The sequence below is a fragment of the Pollicipes pollicipes genome, unplaced genomic scaffold (genome assembly GCF_011947565.3).
Source record: "Pollicipes pollicipes isolate AB1234 unplaced genomic scaffold, Ppol_2.1 Scaffold_2555;HRSCAF=2994_pilon_pilon_pilon, whole genome shotgun sequence".
NCBI classification, from domain to species: Eukaryota; Metazoa; Arthropoda; class Thecostraca; order Pollicipedomorpha; family Pollicipedidae; genus Pollicipes; species Pollicipes pollicipes.
The window spans coordinates 39,656,994-39,680,427 of record NW_023596136.1 but is presented as its reverse complement, the minus strand read 5'-3'; the positions used below and the strand labels follow the sequence as shown (position 1 = coordinate 39,680,427).

General features: G+C 48.0%; 1 protein-coding gene across 2 annotated transcripts; it reads right to left on the bottom strand.

The window, feature by feature from the left end:
- Positions 1–299: 299 nt before the first annotated feature.
- LOC119106269 (sulfotransferase 1C4) lies at positions 300–22,101 on the bottom strand. Of its 2 annotated transcripts, none has more exons than XM_037229886.1 (8): positions 22,042–22,101; positions 3,710–3,941; positions 3,363–3,459; positions 2,777–2,957; positions 2,332–2,458; positions 1,858–1,952; positions 1,399–1,582; positions 300–789 (listed from the first exon to the last, which is right to left on the bottom strand). In XM_037229886.1, the coding sequence occupies exons 1-8, from the start codon at positions 22,096–22,098 to the stop codon at positions 668–670; spliced, it is 1,095 nt and encodes a 364-aa protein (XP_037085781.1). In that variant the 5' UTR covers positions 22,099–22,101; the 3' UTR covers positions 300–667. The 2 variants fall into 2 exon arrangements, with proteins under 2 accessions (XP_037085781.1, XP_037085788.1); XM_037229893.1 differs by lacking the exon at positions 22,042–22,101 and adding an exon at positions 5,874–5,957.
- Positions 22,102–23,434: the final 1,333 nt, after the last annotated feature.

Here is a 23,434-nt window from a genome sequence, read left to right as displayed (position 1 = left end):
CATTTCGTAGTTGGAATGTTTATAGAAGCAATTGTTTGAGGATGCTGCTTCGCTCAATTCGTTCGACAAGCAATTTTGCCTGCATCTGTCCCAGGGATTCCTTACGTGCCATCCAATGTTTTGACACGGTCTCGCGGTGAAGCCCTGTAAACCCTCAACCTTGGAGTCTTGGAGGCATTGGAACCGGTATGTGGATTTGGCCCTTTATTGATATGAAGCTCTCTCTTGTGAGACTAAGGTGATGAAAGCCCCGTGTGACGAGGGATAATATAAAAATCGTGACACTTCAATTAGGTCATTTATTCAGTACATTTGCTGGCCACACCATTTGTATGTAGACATTACCAAACTCAGTGTCTCTTTTGTGAAGGCTTAAAGCCATTGAATGCTTGAAAGGGGTTTTCACCGGGTACGTGACGCCTCTTACCACCACTACGCTACATCCCACTCCATCACGCAATGTCTAAACTTCTGCCGTACTCCAGCTGCATGCTGCAAACCGCCTTCGTGGGATAAGACAGCCGTCAGCGCATGCTGGCATGGCTCACTCGTACTTCTAACCTATCTCTCATAACATAAGAATTAAGCTGCACATGCGCTCTCACTGGCCAGCACACTGTCTGAACGATGGCAGAATGGGACACGACGAGATGGGCAGCGAGGAGTTTCACTGGTTCGCCAGCTGGTCCACAAAGGTGAGGTCAGTGCCGCGTAGGTTCTCGGCGATCCATGCGTCCATGCGTCGCCCCATCTCGGGCGTGAAGTGGTTCTTCCAGTCGCCCGTCTTGCCTGCGAACAAGCAGACATATGGTCTCAGCATCTCGGGGTGGTGTTGGTCAGCCGTAATCACTTGTGATTACCCATGCCCTCGGTGAAAATTCCCTACATCGAACAAGGGCATGACAAGGATGTGATAGCATTGCACGCACCCTAGCTGATGTATGTACCTACTGCGTGCAGTCAGACACTGTGGTTTACTATTTAGTGTCACATCATTTTGCTGGCGCCCACACAGGCACTTCACATGACTGTGAGGAGATGGGCTCAGTTCCCTGGTCGTGTTAAACTGTAAAGCGGTGAGAGATGTCTTTTGCTGTCTATGGCACGATCTCAATGGGTGATCATCGACTTGTACGAATGGAATGAAAACTAGAAGCATGCTCTGACGGGGCTGCGCAGGCATATCGGTTTTCAAGATGGCTATCAGAAAATTCACATTGACGGCTTTACCTATGTGTGGCCTGGGTATGCCTGTTCAGAAATTTTGCTCGTAAAAATTCTAGCATGACCGACATCGGATACTGATACGGATACGGATACGGATACGAATACGGATACGTCTACGAATCGTACCTCATGTCATATTTTGGGGAAGGGCTCGTGGGGATTGTTGCTTACCCTTTCTTACAAATGACCTTTCTGGGTCAGCAAACCCCGGTATTATCTTCAAAACTTCGTTGTTGACGAAGGGATTCTTCTTGAAGTTGTCAAAGTGGAGATGGTGTGCCAGATCGTCTAGCTGCTGCTCTGACAACGTCTTTCCAAGGAAAGTGGCCACTTTGGAGACTGACCCCTTCAAATCCTGCCGGGTAGTGACGTCAACGGTTCTGAGATTGCGCATACATTATCAGATGAAAGCATACTGCGGTCAGGGTCGTAGATAAACGCATCGTTAGTGAAGTCAGCTGGTCCAGCGAGCTCTGAGTACAGTTTTCCGCTCCCGTGGCATCTCTGGTCAGTGGTCAGCGATCGCTTCAGGTCACATTTTTGGGTCTCCTACATTTGGGAATATTGGCTGGAGCCCATTTTTCATCGTCATTTTGCCCCGTCATAACTCCATGTTTCGCTGAGACTTACTCGTTTCATGTCTTCGAAAAATAAGAAGCACATGTTCGGATGGTGTCTGAGGTTCCACGCCTCCAGCACGTGGGGGAAGAACGGCACCTCCAGGGCTGTTGGGAATGTCACAACGCAAAATGATTAACTGACTGATCTTAGATGCTTGACGCAATCCTAAATGTATTAAGGCGATAGTAAACCAAATGCACAGTGAGTGACTTAAGACAACGACATCTTCAGTCACAGAGCGCCACTTGCTTTATGCGAGGATGGTTTTGACTTCATGTCTGGACGCATTAACCACCATAAGTAGCCCCAAACCAAGCGCGAACAAAATGTACTTAAATCCAGTGCCGACCAAAAAAGGAGGCCTAGTCGGCCTCCTTCTTAACGCCTTGCAAGCAAGCGTATTTGGGCACAGACTTTGTTACGCTTGTGTCACCACCGATTGTGGTGACACAAGCGTGACATGTCGGAAGTAGCGAATCATACCTTGCCCTTTGATGAAGTACTCGAACAGAGTTTCCAAATCGGAGTCAAACCCCTGCATTTTCAGAAGTTTCAGGTGGTTGAAGTACGACACGAGCATGTCCTTCGGATTTCGAGCTACGTAGACCACCTGTCAAGAACAATTCCGGAAATTAAAAAAGAAACCAATCCCCATTGCGTACGGGAACTGCGTGCATACGACTTAGGTCTGCATGGCACTTCGGTAATGTAAATTTCGTGTCCTTGGTCATAGCTGCCCACGCTGATGACAACATTTACTGTGCGCTGTGCTGTGCATCCATAGAAATGTTTGGCTTTCGTACTGCACCAATTTCGCAAGGCGTTAACGTGTCAGACTATGGAAAAGGTGCTGGTATACGCCTTCACATCTTACGTGATAAAAACGTCAAGAGTGGGGTTGTCCCTGATTTGGGAAAGATGATCGTACTTTTGCTTTGCTGAGTAGATCAGGTGGAGTCAGGGACAAGGGCAGGTGCGTCTTGACGAAGCGCCGATGCCCCAATTGCATAGTTGTTAGGGAGGATACATCAAAGGGCAGTTGTGGCATCAGCTCCTTGGCTTTCGCGACCAAGCGATTTACGTGGTCGGGATCATGGAGCATGGCAAACCTGCGGGGAGAGACGGTTCGCGCAAAACATGACATGTTGACACGTGCTAGTGATGTTTAACTAGTCATGTCTTACTAGTTCGCCCCCAAAATGCTCGAAACATCATGGTCAACAAGAGATCCGACCAATTTGTGGAAGTTAAACATTTGGATATGCATTCGGCTACATTCTGATGCTGGCTTCTTATTAGTTATCGTTATAATGCAGCATGCTAAGAGCGTCACCAAATGCATCAGGCTTTACGCAGTTTACCTGATAGGTTTGTAGGTTTGTGCGGAGAACAGGCGTCAAGCATCCTATCAGAGCATATATCAATTATCATATCCTATCATCCTTCCATATCATATTGCATATCATATATGATACGCGATAGAGCAACCACAACTTCGGCACCGTGCTACTCACTCCAGGAAATGGAACCTTTCGTGAAGAGGGCTCTTTGCTCCCTCGAAGTCCACGTCGTTTGCCAGGAGCCAAACCATTTCCTGGGTCCAGGTTGTTCCTGCGAGCGGACCGGTCCCAGTGACTCAGCTTGTACAGCGGAGCAGCAGTGCCATGAGCACTTGCCCGCTGGTCAAGTCGACTTTGCTCCGTCCAACTCGCGGCTGCAAGTATGACCAAGTGCGCGGAAATGCATTACAGCACAAGATCGAGCAGGTGAAACACAGGCCGGAGCGGTGATTTCCACCACAGACCTCAGTACGACCCATGGCTACCACAGGGCACGCGCCGTCGACGCAGGCGTCACCTACCACACTTGGGCAGCGTCACCACCCAGACGTCCCCCTTCTGCACGGGCTGGTTGTAGGCTTGTGCCAGCATCTCCTCGGTGACGTGGCCCATCAGAGCGAAGTCCCAGTGGTTCACCTTAACGAACCCCTTGGGGAAGCCTTGGCCGAAGTCCTTAGCCACCTTCTTGTTGGAATTCATCGTCGCACGGGACGCACCTTGAACGGGAACTCGTGACGAGCCGCCATGGTCGATCTGGGGGAAGATGGCTATGCGTCAGACGCCTCTATTGAAGCGGTAGTGGTGCACAGACCGGCGTTGAGTTCCGGGCGAGGGCCCAAGCCCGGGCAGACTCGTATTCCAGTCCAGGCTCACGTCCTTTTGGGACTCAGGCTCAGGTGAACCGACTTATTTTATAGGCGAACGGGACTCAGACTCAGCCGAAGCCTATACGAATCAGGCTTGAGTTCAGACTTCGATCCGAATCATTGAACTATTTAATGTCATATCGTGTACGGGTCCTGTCACTCAGCTAATCGAAAGAACTTGATAAGTGAGAAGTCACTTGTAGAGTAGAAGTAGTAGAAGAAGAAGAGCAGAGTAGAAGAGAAGTGACTACTCAAGTAGTCACTTGAGTAGAAGACATTTGCGTATCTTCAGCCACACCACAAGCATCAGACAAAATTGTGCTGATCATTTATGATAATAAAGAAATGGCACTGACCATGAAACCTCTGATACTGTTTACAACTCAGCTTTCGGGTCACTGGATGCATTTGAAAGAAAACACCTCGCCCGAAGGAAAGCGCTCATGGTGTTGGCAAGGACAACAAAAACGATGCAAGTACTAACTGTTCCAGTTTGGTAACGTGGTGTCACACCAGGCGGTGTTTTAGCGGTTTGGCTGTGTTTTAGCTAGGATGGGCCGGAGGAAATAGTGTTTACTCATTGCAGCCTTCCTCGTTTTCATACCTGACGATATTTCTCCATGAAGAGCGACAGACTGGTAATTTGTTTATCTGCCAATCAACCTGGCAATATTTTTCCAGCGCGGTGCCGCAAAATATTGGTGGACCCGGACTAAATGCCCTGGGACTCTTCCTCTGACTGTGGCTCGAAACCATAGCACTCGAACCCACGTGCCGTGAGGACAAAAGGCCCCGGATGCACGGACTCCTGAACCCCTGCCCGATTAGGACAGTCGGCACAGCATGCTCCGCAGTTAACCGCGGAAAAATCTCAGGGTCAGCGCGCAGGAGATCCGGCGCAGTTCATGACGTACTATTATTTGCTATTTTGTCTAGCTTAGGCCAACTGATTTCCCCGGTAATGCACTGAACAACTTATTTCCTGATATTTGCGGCGTTCTTTCACGCCATGTATATAAATTTCACTTTCACGCCATGTGTATAAATTTCAACTACCACGTATACATTACATACAAGGAAAGACAGAGGTCGCAGCTCCTATCCACCTCTAGTGGATACAGAAATGCTCCATGAAATGAGAGGGCATTTGAAATTGCATTATTATCTATGCCACCTACGTCCCAGTGCGGAGTCAACGAATCCAACTGATTCTGAGACCGGGCGAAAAGTGCCTACAAGCATGACCAGCGTAATCAGGATGAGAGCGAGGGCCACGAACCTTCCTCCGTCACAGAGCGACGGAGGAAGGACAGAACCTGACGGGCTGATCGCCTCACCTACACAGTGCGGGTTCAGCAGCATTCGTATTTCGCCCGACGCGCAACGATGAACTGAGTGCTGCCTTCGCGCTGTTCTGTATGTTATATATACGGTGTACGTGAAGCCTGTGTGCATATATTAGCTCATTCGTGGTAACTGATTTGGTCGTACGTGTTGTACGCTGTACGCTGTACGTGTCGTACGCTGTCGTAAGTGGGCGACATAAAACGTAGCCATAGGCGTGAAGACACAAACGTGGCCACCGGCTATGCCAAAGAGCGCATGATTTGATTATTCATGGACGAATCTAGGGAGCCAGACCAGGGGAGCCCTGTACTGCAAAATGCAAGTGATACCCGTATCCAACCTTATTTTGGGATAGTGAACGGGCACGGATGTAACAATTCCTCGCCTACATCCGATGCCCAACCCACTGATGCGTTTCAACTGACAACTCCGTCACAGACGTCTTCGAGGCCGGCGTCACCGTGGCACTCACCAGGCTCGATCTGCGCTGCGCCAATCCCCGCACACAGTCTGTCACTGAGCGCACCGTCTCGCCGTCAGCCTGCCGGGAGAGGCGCTCGTCCAAGGTCCGTGGCTGATCTCAGCCCGCTTTCCCTGGCACGGCCATGACGAGCAGGATCGCGCGGGGCATATTTGTTTGGGGGAGGGGGAGGGGAGCGGAACCCGCCTTGACTTGTTGACCTGTGATTGGTTGATAGTGCATCAGCGCGAGAGGGGTGATACCACGGCTGTTGGCTGCAGGCTCGGTGTGGAGGCACTCGGACAGGGGACGAGGGCGCGCAATGCTTACTCAGCTTTGTGGCTTATTTTTTGGGTGGGCGGGTGAGGGGGCGACGAGACTGCTGTTCTGCAATGCTGGTTTGTAAGCACAAACATCACACGAGGTGTGGATGGGGGGGGGGGGGCAGGTGAGGTGAAGGGCAGCGGCGCACCCAAGGAGACAGCACACTTCCCTCCCCCCCCCCCCCCTCTGAGAGCACCTGAAACATTGTGACGGCTGAGGTGTCCTTGTTACAGAAGCAGACGGGGTGCGTTACAAACCCCAGCTGCAGCGGTACCCCTAAGCCCAGGTGAACGAGTGGCAGAAAGCCCAGGCAGAGAGACGCCTTAAACCCAGAGGACTTAACTCATCGTCCACAGCCCTCGTAGATTTGCATCTCCCGATCTAGGGCAATACTGCATCCCAAGCTTAGACATAGCAGACCGAAGACTTGGCACACACTCAGTCCGAGTCTGAGGGGATGTCCCAGACTCCAGGAGGTGTGGCACCCCGGAGTCGAGAAAGGATGTCTTAGAACGCCGGCGCCCGATGTCCCGGCGGAGGGGCGGAGGAGCGCTATCAAACCCATGGTAAACGGGACCCGGGGCCCAAGTACAGGTGAAGATTAATTGCTATTAAGGGCGCGTAGGCACTAGGTCAAATTTGCCCAACTCTCAGGTGCTCCGCAGGCTAAGTGAAGAGGCGCCTCTAATGTAGGCAAGTAGATGCTGATAAGCGCGTGCGAAGGAGCACTTAATAAAAGCATGTTTATGTTAGCATGCTAACATGCTATAAGCATGTTTGTGCTCACAAGCCGAAGTGTGGGACGTGTCCACTCTGCAGTCGGGTGGGAGTCCCAAGTCCAACTGCAGGCGCCCGCAGAGCTCACAACGGGGGCGTCTCTGAAGTCAGCCAGGTGTGCACACATAAACGTATGCAGAGTTGGAAACACATCTCCGTCTGTTTCCGCGTTTTCCCGCAATCTCAGAGAGGGTCGCCTGAGGTGTGCTAGGAGGCCGCCCACAAACAACGGAACACCCCAAGCCAGGTCAGAATGAAATCCTCCCCCCAGTGAGCGAGGCGACTGTAAACCAGTGGAGTCGGTCTCTATTGATCAGCGCAATTCGCAAGTTATATTAGAAAACGTAGCGGGAAGTTCTCTGATAAGTTAACGGCAACTAAGGGTGTTCTAAGACCTTTTAAACAGACGTGCTTGAAACTAAATAAAGCAGAGAGGAGAGTATAGTAAAGGGAAGAAAAAACTAAGAGGAGAAGGGGAGTGCGGAGAAGATGAGAAGAGTAGTAACATAGGAGGAAATAAATGGATAAGTACTTCTCTCATTTGGGGAAAGCTCCGAACCTAGGTAGAGGGACGACTGGAACTCAGGTAAAGGGCCACCTTGGTGCCTTGAACCAAGACATGTGCCGCAGAAAACTGAAGCGGGGTTGCCCTCAAACGACGTTGGGGGTGGGGCTGGAGTGGGGGTGAGATGGTGGTGGGGGGGGGGGGGGGGGGTAGGCGGGGGGCTCAAGGTAAGGGAGCCTTCACCTTAGTGTCTTTATCTGGTGTCTTATTTTGTATCTTAGGTATCTGGGATCACGGCGGAATTTATGGTGAATCGGTGACCGCCGTAATTTTTAGTCAGGGATAGACATTAGGATGCGTCATCGAGAGGGTGAATCTCTTGGAATCAGCTGAGGCAAAGTTTTTCCTTGGCACACGGATTAATGCTGAACTTTCAGGCCTGTCGCACGCACCAATGTTGATATTCGTGGGTAGCGAGCAGTTTTTCTTTCATAGGCCAAGAAAACCGTATTCGATACTAGCGCCACCTATTTTACGCGCCGGGGTCATCATCCAATACGCCTCAAAGCTGCCACTTCCCGCGCTACTGGTACTTGGTGGATTAAGTATGAAATAGGTGTCATGAAGGGCACCAGCAAAGCATTGCCAAACAGCTTTTAAGCTGACTTTTTAGTAAGAAACAATTTATTTTTGGTAAAACCCAAAGCTGCGCAATTATGAAAATGCTGTAGCATACCGGGTTAGGCTCAAGTCTGTTATCGCTAGCGCATCATTGTGATGTTTATTACAATTTATGTGTTTTTTGTGCGGGAGATACGGGTTTATAAGTTTAATTTTACCGGTACGTAAACGCTTCTTTCAAACAATTACTTGCATAAGCATGCCGAAGGCTAAACGGTCGCACAGAAAACATTTTGCGATAGGCCACCCGGCTCCACTGTACCACCACCGACTGCCGACTACGGGAAAGCCTGGAGCTACATGAGGTGTCTGAGCGAATCGAAAATGAATCTCACTAATACCATCTTCAAGACCGTGACGGTAGAAACCAGGGAACTGTGGACCAACGAAACCATCCCCGTTCATGATCTAAAATGGGTGACAAAGTTGCTCGAGAGGGATTGATATCATCCCAATAGAGCTATCAGCAAGAAATCAAAGAAAAAGAGTGTCACAGCAACGCCGCCACCTCGCAATTCAACAAGCTTCTTGATGTCGCGGAACGCAAGTGCAAGCTTCAGTGCAGCTTGCCGTGCCCAGTTGCCTGCACAGTGTATCAGGAGGAGTTGCCATGGGGGACCAGTGCAGGCACCGGAAGCTTACTCTGGGTAACCGGGATACGATTGTGACTAGGGAGGCTCGCGATGTCCGGAGGATGGCCAGACAACTTCAGGGGTGTCGTGGGTCGGTCGCCAGTGAGGCGGTGTCTGCTGCTGAACCTGAGTCGCCTTCCCCGCCGGCTGCTGAGCCGGCGCCGCCTGCTGAGCCAGCGTTGCCTGCTAGTGCTGACCCCGAGCCTGCTCCGGGACCAAGTGGTCTCAGCGCTGGCGAGTCAGCCGAGAGGACAGGTTCTTACACGGTTCCGTACACGGTGGAAGGTGGTGACGACACCTATTGTTTGTTCCGGATGAGAACATTGCCGATGTAGATCATAGCGTTAACGATCTGACTTATACCACGCTGGCGGTTGACAGCTGCGGTGGCTCGAACCGGGCCACTGCTGCTAGCATCAACGCCTTTCAACAAGACAGCAGGGCTGGACTGGCTACTTGAAATCAAATATCGTGGATCCTAAGAAGATCTGCTGCGCAAGAGACAGAGCGGGAATAGAGACGGCTCGTTAAGATTTTGGAGCAATCCATGAGTCAAGTTTGACCATCCTCTACTCCGACGGCCGTGAAGGCAGGAACTACATGAGCCACACGGAGCCAGACGAATGCCGTCGAAAAACACGTGGTTGTCATCACTGAGCCAGGCAGCCGCCACGTGACTCATTTTACGTCCGAGTTCGGCCGCGCCGTGCACTTGTTCAGCTGCACAGCGGTAACGGCCGCTGCTTGCTGCACGGCAACGAGCTGAACCTCTTCCATCTGCTGCTGAGCCTGGATGGTGCGACCACGGGATCAAAATGTTTTTCTGGACCCATCGGTAAGGCCTGTGCTGGGGAGGTCTGAGAGAGGGACGTTGTGGCATTCAAGCCTAGGTCGGGGCCCGTGCCAAACCTGCCGGTCGACCTGACTCAGCAGCTGAGCACCAACCAGCAGCTGCTGTACCTTTTGGCCTCCGGCGTTCAAAACGGCTCTGTCTGAAATGTGGCGGCCCAGCGGCGAATCGGACCATCGAATCATGTCAGATGAATATGAAAACGCATTATCCTTAAAGTTATAGCAATCAGTGTTTAAAGTTCATCAAGTATCAGTTGATATTTCGTACGTTCACTGTTGATAATTTTCTTATTATCATACCTTGTGCCATGTTATTTTGCATCATTTGCTAGTTGGTTTATGCTTACTAACATATTTTTTGATATGCATTCCGTCACATTTAAGGACTCTGGCATAATTACATACACTAAAGGGGCACAATAAGTTTGCAAGATCTAATGCTCAGTTGGTAGCAAATTGTTCCAATAAAATCGCTTTTGTTTTCAGATGGTTGACACCGGCCGCTCGCCTGTTCCTAGTTTGCGTCTCTACCGAGACCTCCATCAGCGCTCTCAAAGACCTCGTCCAGTGCGTGGTCGGCCACTATGTGCCGGTATGGTCCGCCATCCGGCAAAACAGCGGCTGCGACTTTGGCTTACGCAGCTTGTTCCGGAGCATCGCGGCGCTCCGCGACCTGCTGCGGCACACGTAGTCCTCCAGCATAGCGGGTGCTGAGTCCGTCCGGAACAGCTGCTGCTGAGCATGATGTGGCATGAGAACCGCATGATCCGCGAACAGGTGGTTCCGATCGTCGCGCCGCTCGTGAGCAACAAACCGAGGGTCTTCTTCAGACCAGGGTCTTCGCCATCTCAACGGTCGAGGCCGTGAGGTACACCGAACTGATTCCCTGGCACGGACCAGTCACACAGCCTCTACTGCGAGACCTCAGCGACCGCGAGCTGCGAGACAAAGTGCAGGCACCGCTGATCATCTTGCCTACCTGGCTCACATTAGGAGTGGAACGCAGCGCCGCACTGCCGAGGACGTCTGCGGCTGGAGCTGGAGCTTCGGCAATATGTGGAGCCCAGCTGCGACAGTATTTCTGCTACCGTGCGATCTCTGCCAACACGCGTTTTGCGTTTCCTGTCTGTGAGTAGTTGCTGTTTGGGCCGGTGCATCGAATACACAGGCTCGGCAAAGAGCAAGATGTGCCTAGGGTCATCCTGCCGTCTCTACGTTCGTGGTACAGGCGGCAGAACTTGCTGTATGTATCAAGTCGTACATCAGAGAATATATTTTGAGTTATACGCTATGTATAGTTTTGTCTGTATCACGTGAGTTGTCCTAGAGAAGTGAAAATCTAAAGCAACACTAGCCAACATCTCGTACGAGTTCATACTCAACAGCACATAAAGTCTCCGCCAAATGGCAATCAATCGGGTCATGTCTGACCCGCATATTAGACCTTAGACCGAGACATTTTCGTATGACGGCTTAAGAAGCGCTCGATAGCGTCATTTCTATACGCAAAGGTACTTTGCGTCGCTTGCCGCCCACGGCTTGGTATTACCTGCGGCGGCGGACGCCGCCCAGGATGAGGTGACTACAACGCCGGGCGTCGTTTTACGGCGATATTTCGATCGACCCGCGCCTCACGAATTTAAGTTTTTGGGAAGAACATTTGCTATGCTGTGTACTTTTGGACTCTTGTGCCAAATAATTTATTTGTCTCACTTGGTTTTGTTACTGATGACATATCCTAATAGACACGGACTGCAAAAGGAGTAGCTTCGGCAAAGCGAAGTGCGTTAATCATCGGACACTTTTTGCCAACAACGTAAACATTACATTTGCTAACAAAAGACAGCAGATTCAAACTATTAGCCTCTATGCAGAGGTAAGAACGCACCGCTAAGCGTTCCCATAATTGACAAATCAGGATCTGATGAGATCAAGATTCGGAAGCATTAACACGTGCCCGGGTGGCAGGCTGGGTACCCTTCACTCGGGTGGGGGGGGGGAGGGGGGCAATTTGACCCCTCTAAGATCTCAGGAACTAAGAAGGCTAGAGGCACCAAATTTACAGGGTGTGTTGAACTGTACGTGAACTCAGTTAGGTCAAACTTTCAAGTTCTCAGGTCATGACCTTCGGGTTGAAAAAGTTCAAACAAGGTCAAGTTTCAGGGTGGTCTCCAAAGTGCCCCCAGAGCCTAGATAACCGATTCTAAGCAATAGGTAACATGCTCATTCAAGGATCAATAACCTTGATTGACCTTTTGAAGGTCAAGCATTAACCGAGACCGGGATTATACAAGATTTCTTTGAGTTTTGCATTTAACTAAGCAACAAAGATTACGCTAGGCAGTATGCTCCTGAAACAAAATGTCGACCTGGGTCATTTTAGGTCAATGGCCTATTCTAACCTCTAAGAAGTCCATGGAAGATGTATTATGCGGTTCCTGCTGTCAACAAATTCAAAATGAGCACCATAAACTATCCCATACAGCAAGCCCCAAAGAAACAAAACAGATTGGTTTTGTCCTTGGTGTAACCTTCATGACTGACCTTAGTTCAATTTAATTTGTTCATTACACTGCTGTGTCGCCTAAGAAAGCATTTCAGAGATGTATGGCTTCGTCTAACACTCCGTTGTTGGATCAGATTTAAGGATTCCCTAGAAATTGCCTTCGCTGAAACCACGGCCTGACGTTGACCTGCCACAGGTCAGCGACCTTACAAGGTACATCTACATTTTTGATGCCAAACGATCCGCTATTCAATTGTCTACAGCTATGCCAAATTTGACGCGGCGTAGCCGCGCCATTCGGAAACCGTTCTGGAAAAACCTTCCGGGGGGGGGGGGCGGGGGGTTTCAATTTGACCCCCACCCGAGCACGTGTTAAGAATCTCACCGAGACATTCAGGAATAATTTTCAACCAGACAAGAAATTGGGACAAAGTGGAACAGACTGACGGTTGCCTGATAATGTCAGCTTTCGAATATGTAATGCTAATGTGTGCTGTCTTAGCCATTGAACTTGAACTGGGCTAAAATACCATTTATTGAGATAATTTTACAAAATTTGCGCTTTCCTGGATTGGAAGGAAATGCCTTGACCTTTGAGAAAAGAGCGTAAGTTAACTTTAGAAGCTTGTGTTACCGCTCCGCGTGATATCAAAGCGTATCTCTGAGAGCTAAAGGCATGGGATCACGGGTCATCACATCAATAACCGCGACTCTACTGTCGAGTCATTCCCAGACTTTCGCTTTCGGAGTGATGATCCCATGGAAAACCAAGTGTCTATATCCCGCAGCGTAATCTTCCGTTCGTGAGCCTTACGGCGTGAACGGTGAAATGGGATGCAAGGACGCGCCTTTCGGATTGAGGTGACAATAGCTAGTTTACGTTAAATTAGAAGTAGTGGTCCTATCTCTTATATGTTATGTATGTGTATAAATATATATATATATATATATATATATATATATGTATATATGTTAATGCATAATAAACTCATGGTTTATCTAAACCAAATTAATCTAATTCATCAAAATCAGTTCGGATTTCAGAAACACAGAAGTACCTACATGCCAATTCTTCTTTTCCAGGAAACTACCCAAGGGCTTTTGAAAACGGAGAATATGTGCTAGCTTTGTATTTAGGCTTGTTAAAAGCATTTATACTCTCAAAGTAAACACTCTTCTACGTAAACTTACTAAATGTGGCATTCAGCAAAAATCTTATAAAATCCTTTCTTCTCATTTGTCTGGCAGAACGCAATGTGTCAAAATCAGGAACTATCGATCATCATTCATAAACCTGACGATGGGCGTACCCCAGGGATTAATTCTCGAGGCCATTCAGCTCATAATGTATATAAGTGACTTACCAAAATGAAGAAAAAACATGATTTGCCTCCATTACCCTGATGATGCTGGGACTATTTTCAAAAACAAAAGCATTGTGGAAATTCAAAACAATGTCAATGCACTTTTGGTTCTAACGACTTCCTGGCTAAGTGCTAATTTTCTTTCACTCAACGCATCAAAGACATTTACACAGCACTAGACTACCCTTTCATCGCATTTCCACATAAACGTAAACATTAACAATTCACTTATTGAAAAGAAAAGAGAAATCAAATACCTTGGCGTCCACATTGACAAATCTGTTAAATCTACGCGTCACATTAATTTTGTTGCAAGTGTATTAAGTAGAAATATTGGAATAATAAGTAGAATTAGGTGGTTCATAGATAAACAACGTCACATGTACACTATAACACTTAAATTATTTCTTATTTCAATTACCGCTGCTTGATTTGGGGTGTAAATTATGCTTCTCAACAAGATCAATTAGCATTTTGCAGAAAAGAGCTGTGTCTGATAAAAACGTGTACCCTTCACAAAGCTTCAAGTCACTCTTTAAACGATGTACAATTTTGAGATTATCGAATATCGCTAAATCCAAAAGGCTAATAATGATGTACAAATATCTAACTTTACAACTTCCTGCATCGTTTGCTGCAACATACAAGCTCTACGAATAAAGTGAAATGGATATTAGGCGAGTAAAACATGTAGACCACCTTTTCTCTAATCGTAATTATGAACCATTTACAGGTTCTTGCCTTGGCCTAAGGCTGTGGAGCGACATTATGACTTCATATTTTACAAGAATAAGTGGTATCTCTGCATCGAGAAGCCTTGTTAAGAACATCATCCACAAGCATTTCGTGAACACATATTAACGTAACCAACACATTTGAAGATGTTGCAATTTTTTGCCACGTATGCACGCAACTCTTTTCATACACAGCCTCATTCATGCTACATAATCGCGTTCTGATGTAGTTCTATTCGTGCACTTGCACCCAAATTCATAGCCCTGGCTCCGGGAGTTTGCCCAGCGACAAGCTCCGCTTAGCTGGGTGGACCCCCTGGACATCCAGCTCAGAACCCAGCACGAAAATGATCAGTAATTGCCCTTCCGGCTTGTGTGACGTACAACCCTCACTAACACTGTGAATGAGTGGTAATAGCTTATTGGATGGTTCTAGCGGGCTGTCCTTAGCCGGCTTTGGCAATGGCTACTTTACGCCTTCTCATGTACGATTTGTCCTTGCTTATTGCATAACACAACTATTCCTGCCGGGTCTGCACCACCTCTTTGCCTGCTTCTGTGTGCAGTACGTGCCGCGAATGCCGCGACTGGATTTTATGTTTTCTGGTATTAAGTACGGTTTGTTGGGTTGCTGGGATAGAGGGAGGGGCACTCCTGGTTACTTGTTCTTGGGCAACGATGTAAAAAAAATGTGCGAGCATAGCCACGCAGACTGTGCAAGCAACAAAATAAAAAAAAAACAACTTACTCGACAAACAACTGCTGGCAAATAACTTAATTTTTTACGGATGAAGGTTACTCAGCCTGCCGTTATACGTCAATGAAGTCAGACAGAAAGTTTTAAATAGCGCCCTTACAACCATTGGTGCCGCTTCGTAGGTTTGAGGATCCACCCCTCAAGAAAATCCTGCTTACGGGGCCGTGGGAGAGGGGGGAACGTCACAGTGCCCGGAGACACGTACCACATTTCGTATCACTTTTGAACGTGCATTTCGGTACGTGAAGTATGCACCGGTTCATGAGTCAGACAACAAAGCAGCCGACTTAGATTACAGTGAATGCATTCTTGATAAACTCCCTTTGAGTTTGTGCCTACGTCATTTTCTATTCAGCACCCACACGGCTATCGCTTTGCAAGCAGCAAATTCAAAACAACATAATGCCCACCATGAAACAAGTACCACATGAGGGTACCTAATAATTTGCTATCATTGCGCCTGCCTTAAAACTGACGATACGATTCATGTGCCGCACGGTCCGAAGCATTTTTATCGCAGCCACGCAGCCAGCTCTGTAACGGATGTCCTCGAGTCTTTGCTATTGATCACGGCATTGGGAGCGGCATCCTCCGCTGTCGGCTCTCTGTCCCGCGGCCGCGACAGGTGCCGGAGCGTGAGATTGCCCCGCTGCCGATGAAGAGATCGCCGCCCGGCGCAAAATTGATGGGGTGCGGTCCAATTAATGCCGGTGCAATGACTCACATCCAATGAGAAGGGACGCCCTCCAAAACTGGCAGCCGCGTGTCTGTTGTGATGTGATCCCATGCTGTGACTTGCCGCCGTGATGTGATTGGAGAGTGTCTACTACCAGCTACGATTTGACGCTTCCGTCGCGACAAACACGGGCGTTGTGTCGTGTCTCCAGTTGAGACCTCTGGCGTCACTTGTTGCAAATATACGCGTTATAGATGGCAGCACTAGCAATTGGACGAACTGGGCATGCCATGCGTGAGCGTACGTTACGATCATGGTATGCCAATGATTGCCCATATACAAAGAGTAAGGAAAGATTGAGTAGAGAAAAATAAATGGCGCTGGGCACAAAGAATCCTTAAAATTCCTTAAACGGGCAAACGTTTCCCATTTTCTCTGCGCGCGATCATATGATGCCGACAAATTTGTAAAGCGCACTTTGAAGCAACAAATGCGATGCGAAGAAGTGCTCGAAAAATGGTAACTTTTCTTTCCGCAATCTGAATTATGATTGTTAAAGCCCTTGAAGTTACCTGCATAAACATAAAAAATACTAATTAGAGTGTCTTACGACCCTCAGTCACGCTACAGAGCGTTCCAGCGAATCCCTGGCACGTACACCAACTGAAAACACTTTCTCTATACTTTTTCGTTTGGCTATGTATCAGAGCGTTAGACTGCTACAGCCAACGAAGTAATCGTCCTTTCAATGCAGGCTAACGACGCGTAGGACGGTGGACCGCTGTCGCAATGCGAGGGACAACTGGGATCTGAGCACTCTGAGATGAGAAGATCTGCCAGATGCTCTCACAGTAACGAGACTGCATACTTGCTTCTTTTGCGATTTAAGGAGGAGAACGCATGTTTCGATCCCAAATCCGATCTTTTCGTAAGTATCATTTTATGTAAGCGCTCACCCCAGAGAAGAAGAAGAATTGTTTGAACCGTTTGGTGATACCCACCAGGACCAACTGACCAACTATGCCACATAAGCGCAGAAATCCGTCTTTGGGGTTTTCGCAATTGCCGCAATCCCCGCCAAAGAGACCAACATCAGTCATCATCTATCGACATACAGGTTGATGACCGTTGCAGCCCCTGCGTGGCTCACTAAAAGACGACCGAGTGCCTGACAAAGAAAACCTTGATGGGGTCTGAACAGCCAGGCGCACACAAACCTCTCAGCACTGTATTGTGTTTCGCCTGCTGAAAGATCGTCTACCTTTTGTCTGTGAGAGGCTCGACGGGGGTGTGCGTAACATCATACCCGGCTGTGAATGTATTCCGCAACGAAGAAGGAAACGCAGTGAGGTGTTGGATACGACAAAAATGCTGAGCCTGTAAGTTGTAACGCGAGATATAATCCTTTCGGCAGAAAACCCGGTGACAGATCCCGAGGGACAATAACGGTTGTCTTTTAGTGACCTAACTGCCTTTTAGTGAGCTAGGTTGTCGTCGTAACGGCTGTCGTCAACCGTCACGGACCGCCATTTTAACTCGCGTGGGTCTAGATTCGAAAAAGAATCGGCACGTAGTTCACTGCGTTCAGAGATGTGTATCGGTGTGATTGCCCGGTTGAGAATCAGCGCCGTTGTTCAGTCTGAAAATCCGCGGGGAGTACCATCGGTCAGCGGTGAGGATCTGCTAACCAGCGACCGGCCGGCGGCGGCGACGGCTGCTGCCCCGGCTTGCCGAGCCCTCGCGGCGCGTGCTAAATCGGCGTCCGGCCCGCGGGGACGACCCGCGTCTGTTTTCGGCCCGGCAGTCTCACCGCGCCACGGCGGCAATTCCCGGCGCACGGGTGCGCCGAGTTACGAGTTCAAATCTTGACAGCGGCCGCCGCCCGGCAGCTTATTACAGCAATGGCCCCGCCGGGGATTGCGACAATGTCGCCGGCAAAAACAAGCGGTGACGAACGCCGACCGTCGCCGGCGAGTCCGCGCCCGGGGACTGGGGTCCGGTCCGAGGTCCTGGCCAGGGGGCGGACGACCGCTGCCGATCCAGCAGTGGGGCGGGGACCGGGGCTCCCACTGAAGCCCAGTCGCCGGACGAGGCAACGCTGGATCGAACGTGACGCGCCGTGCCGCAGACCGCGCTTCTGGTGTGGACTCGCTGCGGTGTTTCTTTTAAAGATTGATGTCTTGAGAGCATCCAACACTCATTCGGATTTAAGTCTGCTTTTCAATTAAGCGTTTGACTTTTAGGGAGGGCATTCAGTCTGAGATTACTAGTGACAAGCAGCTGCGCATAAACCGCTGCCTGTGGTTAGATCGAAATCCCCATTCTCAATACCATGGCATTGGCACAGCGGCGGATGAGATGCTGAATAAGACGTCCTTGCGCAAAGGTCCAAATCTTGGACTGTGCCACGTATGAGGTATTGGGTGGACGTGCCCACCATCCAGCCATTATTTTTTTTTTTAAACTGAACTTATTTTTTGTCTCCGGAGCGAAACTGTTGCCGAGAAAAGGCGTCACACTAACGCGCTCGGATTCTAAGTGAGAAAGTTGGCCTCGTGCGGCGAAGTTGCTTCAATTAGGCCACCGCTGGCCATATGATTGGTGTTTTTCTCCGCTCAAATGGCCTGTGCTAGGCTAAATTGCTGCGTATCCGGCTGTGAATGTATCCCGCGGTGTGCGACGAAAAGATATAGGGTCCTAAATAACGCACACGGGCCAAGCCTGCGTATCAGGGCCTTGGTTTACGAGCATGAAAGGCTCATGGTCATATATTTCCACGAGTGTCCATGTTAATTTGCACCCGTGGCAGTTAAGATAATGTTTATCCTATTAGAACTCAAGGGCTGGGTCTGAACCACACTCTCATGCCATGGACATCATTACTGAACCACGCTATAGCTGCGGTTTTTCTGGAAACGAATAAAGAAGTTGACACGTAAGGCAAGAGCTGCACACAAGGTATATAAGACCCCAAAGCTTTTGTTGTGCAAGTACTCGTTTTGGACCGTAGTAAAAATAGCCTGACCATGCTCATCAACTGCCCACCACAGACGTGATAATGCTTCCTGATTGAGCCCAGCCGGTCGAGCAAACGTGTTTCACCAGGTAGCTGGGACGAAACATCCCTCGTATATCTGCTCTCCACGAGAAAGGGCAAATAAATCCCGCCCACGCCATGTGAATTCCATCCACAACGGCCTTTGGCACCGGAAAACCAGGTAGTGTATCAGTATAGCGTTTGACTTTGACGATGGTACAATTCCTGAAAATGTTTCGCAAAGAAATGATGACAGGCATGTCACATCGGTGAGATATAGAGTGATATCTGAAGACTTGTACGACCATTTAACTCTAGATGTGGGCTTACGCCGTTCACTGGCGTTATATGGTACCTTGGCCCACCAAACTGGCATGCATCGATAGTCCTGAAGCATACGGGCCACTTCAGGCGTCGGCAAGCTCTTCGAGCTGAGAGGTGGGTCAGCCAAGGACTCCTTGCAACAGATCCGATCCAAGACATGATACTGTGTTTGTTAGGACTGCAAGATTCTGCTCCATTGCAGAAGTGGCATTTTCCGCTTGGAGTTGATAAACATTAGACTTGAGGTGATCTGGAAGACCTTCGGTTGACCTGACAAATCAGAACGAATGTGTTCAGATTATATGACTCAAAGCTTCCTTACCTATTGTTGTTCCGTGTTAGTGAGGTAGTTAGGAAATGCACGTCCACTTCCTATCTGGCATGCGAGCATAAATGGCTTTCGTCTGGAATGAAAAGTCTCAGAGTCGGCAGAGGCAGGCGGCAGCGACTTGCTTTGACAAAGCCTAGCATTTGCATCCCTCAATTCCGGACAAAATATGGCATTTAGCCCATGCATTGAAAACACGCATCGAAATGGCGTTGTTATCCCGACCTTAACTCAGCTTCCTGAAGGCTTGTCTGAATAACAAAACAATAAGTATTTTTGGACACACGGAAAAATGACTGCAGTCAACATCTTATACACAGGGAGCTAGAATCACTTTTGAACTAGGGTGGGAGTGAAAAATTCCATCGCAAAAAGACCGTGCGGGAGAGAAAAAATCACTTCACAAAAGATGGAACTTATGAGCTCGTGACTGATGCTTCAGCAAACAGAGACATCTATTTCAAGTTGGCATGGACGTAATATCAGGAACCTGACAAAACTATTTCGTTTCTTAACGTCTTAGGCCATTAAAGTGAAACAGAATACATTAACACGCGATCCGGTGTGGGGGGGGGGGGGCAAAATGATCCCCCACAGAGGGCTTTTCCCGAATGGTTTCTGAACTGCGCGGCGTAGCCGCGCCAAATTTTACATAGCTGCAGAAAATTGCATAGCGGATCGTTTGACATACAAATTTTACATTTAGCTTGCAAGGTCAGCTGACCTACATCAGGTCAGTCAGCCCATGCTTTCAGCGAAGGCAATTTCTAGGGAATCTTTCAATCTGATACAACAACGGAGTGTTTGACGAAGACATACATCTCTGAGATGCTTTCTCAGGCACTACAAATATTGAACGAGCAAATTACGTTGATTTAAGGGTCAGGTATGGTGGTCAGACCAAGGTCAAAACCAGCCTGATTTATTGTTCTAGGGCTTGCTGTATGGGATAGCTTCTGGTGCTCATTTCAAATTTATGAACAGCAGGAACCGCATTATACATCTTCAATTGATCTCTTAGAGGTCGTAACAGGCCATTGACCTGAGATGACCCGGGATGAACGCTTTGTTTTAGGAACATGCTGCCTAGCGTAATCTTTGTCACTTATTCAAATGCAAAACGAAGAGCGGTCTTGTATCATTTTGGTCGCCATGATCTTCAAAGGGCCAAACAATGTCACTAACCTCAAATGGACTCGTGACCTTTTGCTTAGAGACAGCTGCCTAGGTTCTGGGGGCGCTTCGGAGACAAACCTGCAATTTGACCTTATTCGACCGGAAGGTCATGACCTAGGAAGCTGAAACCTTAACCAAAGTGAGTTCACGTACAGGTCAAGACACCCTGTAAACTTGGTGTCTCTAGCTTTCTTAGTTTCTGAGATCTCAGAGGGGGTGGTGGGTCAAATTGATCACCCCCACCCGAGCAAAGGGTATCTAGCCGGCCAACCGGCCGCGTGTTAAAGCATAGTAATTTCATGACAGCATTATGAGCACAACAAATTATTAACACCAATAATTCGATGCAGCACTTTTCATTTCCCTTCCACAGCACTTTTAAAACAAAACAAAGCAAATTAATCCAATAACAAAACAACAACAGAAAATTCAACAAGCATAAAACACTCAAACAAAAAACCTTGGACTCCTACACATCAGCCCATCACCAAGTCAAACACAACAGACATACTTCCGGCTTCTGTTAAGATGGGGTCAGGGAAAACAAACATTTTGTCACTGTTTCTTACAAAATATCAATGCTTATTTCCATAAAAATAGCCTATGCCTAACCTAAAGAGGCCTTACGTCATCTCGTCCTGTTAAATCCTGTTTGCATCACAGCAACAGTTGTGAGTTACTGATTCTTGCACAATTCCTATTGCCACTTGTCATGCACTTGACTAACTTAACCTAACTTAGAGCAGCCTATATGATGAACATCATCTCAACTCACCTATCTGTTGACAGCAGGCTTGTTTCAACTTGCATTTTTATTTAGTTCATTTATGTATGTTTGTTGATATCAGACAAAGTTGACAACACACAAAGCAAAACATTTTAAATCGCTTTGAACAAATTATTTTGATTGCCATGACTAACCTATGTCAAGGGCAATAATGGGCATGCTCCACAAAACAATCTCTCTTCTCCAAGAATAACACAACTTTTAGATGACTATGCCAGTATTGCTGCTTGCCTTCTCAGCTGCAGCAAATGCATCCATTTGGGCTTGTTTTTCATATTTAATGACAAAGTTTGAGATGGTGGCTTCAGATTTTAAATGGGGTGGTGTGACTATTTGTTACATACCAATATTTAACTCACATTATAATTGCAATGCAGCTTAGAGTATCACTGCGTTAAAAACTATAGTGTATATGTACAATACAGTCATGTGCCGGTCAGCAAACCATGACAACTATAAAAAACATCTGGTTAAAGCAGCCATGAGGGACCACTTCGAGAAATATGTGGCAAATAACCAAGAATATGGAACAAAATAAGCCCATTGCATGCCTTGTGGCATCATAATTTGTCTTACGGCAAAACTCGATGCATTAAAACAAAAAATGGCTAACTCTGGTTACCAATCATGTGCTGAAAGCAGGTAAGGTAAGCAATTACTTGGTCCACAGGAAGGCTTACTGGCTTCTTCCTGCTCCCCAGAAAACAACAAATTCAGTACCTTTTGCGTGGCCTGCTGGCAGACAGAGTCACTCGACTCACCGCCAAATATAAACATCAATCATGCCCACAACCTTCGAGACTAAAATGCGAAAGAATAGGTGTGCATGATAAACATCTCCAGAGGGCAGAATTTCGCCATCAAACACTTCTGTATTAGCTGCGTCAGGTCTGTCTCAAGGCTCTGTATGGCAGCATTGGAATAGCCATAGGTAGGTAGCCTGGCGAGCAGACACTTGAAAGGCTTGGATTTTTCATTATTGAGCACCACCATAAACCAAGAAAACGGTTGACCGAAGGGTTAAGAAGGCAAAAATGGCGGTAAAAATATGTTCCGTGCTTCAAATTATCTCCATCATTCCCTGTGAATTGTTCACGCTTGGGTGCATATCAATGTAGCTGGTGCAAATTGCCAGCCGCCCAAATATGTTTGGGCGGCTGGCAAATTAATCCAATTTATGTATGACATGCGTGCCAGTTTGCAGTTGGATCATCTTGCTGAGAAATTCGTTTACATTTTAAGCAGCAGATGGCACCTCTAAAGCCAATCAAAAGAGAGGGGAGAATCAAATGGTATCACACTGGCATGATACCAAAAAAAGAAGTAGCTAAATAAATATAAAACTGGTGCTTTTCTCGAATGTTTTTTAATCAGCTGATTTGACTTATAATCTGTTAATATAAGTGCTCAAATGATGATTCTTATCTTGTAAGCTTAAATAAGAAGACATTTCTTGAACTTTTCACTCATGCACTTCGGGAGTGGTGCAATTTAGTGGTCAAGTTTCCTGCAATGCATTTTGTAACAAACCAAACTTTATGTGTGCAAGCGGCTGGGGTCCGCTGGGGCTCTTGGGCTTGGAGGTACCTGGCGCCAGTTGCTCTGCTGCATACATAGACATGATTCAGATGTAGGTGAGACAGGACATAGCCATAGGTGTCCAGGTTCTGCGGAGCCTCGTTATGCTTGGTGGTTTCAAGTGAGCTCGGCTTTGGATGATATCTGAAAACCTCAGAGAGGGAAATAGGGGTTTGGCATGTGCGATTAGACAACGTCAGGCAGGAGTGAAAAATTCACATATAATATGGGGAAAAGGAGTGAAAAATTCCTCCTCGTAGGTCGTTGCTTTACACCCAAAGCCGGCCATTCCAGCATACTGCTTATACAACGTTTTCAGTAACTCTAGGTATCCCTTCTTCTTTGACCGAGCACACCAAGTACGTGGGCCCAAAATTTGTTCGTGATCAGCGAAGTTTCAGGACCTGGTAGATGGTATTCGCAGATCTGGGTGTGTCGCAGTGCGAGATCAGCCCGGTCAGCCTGATACCAAATATTATCATGCAGCGTCCAGCACCGTCTAACTAGTCTCACCTAGCGCCAATCGTCGTCAGTC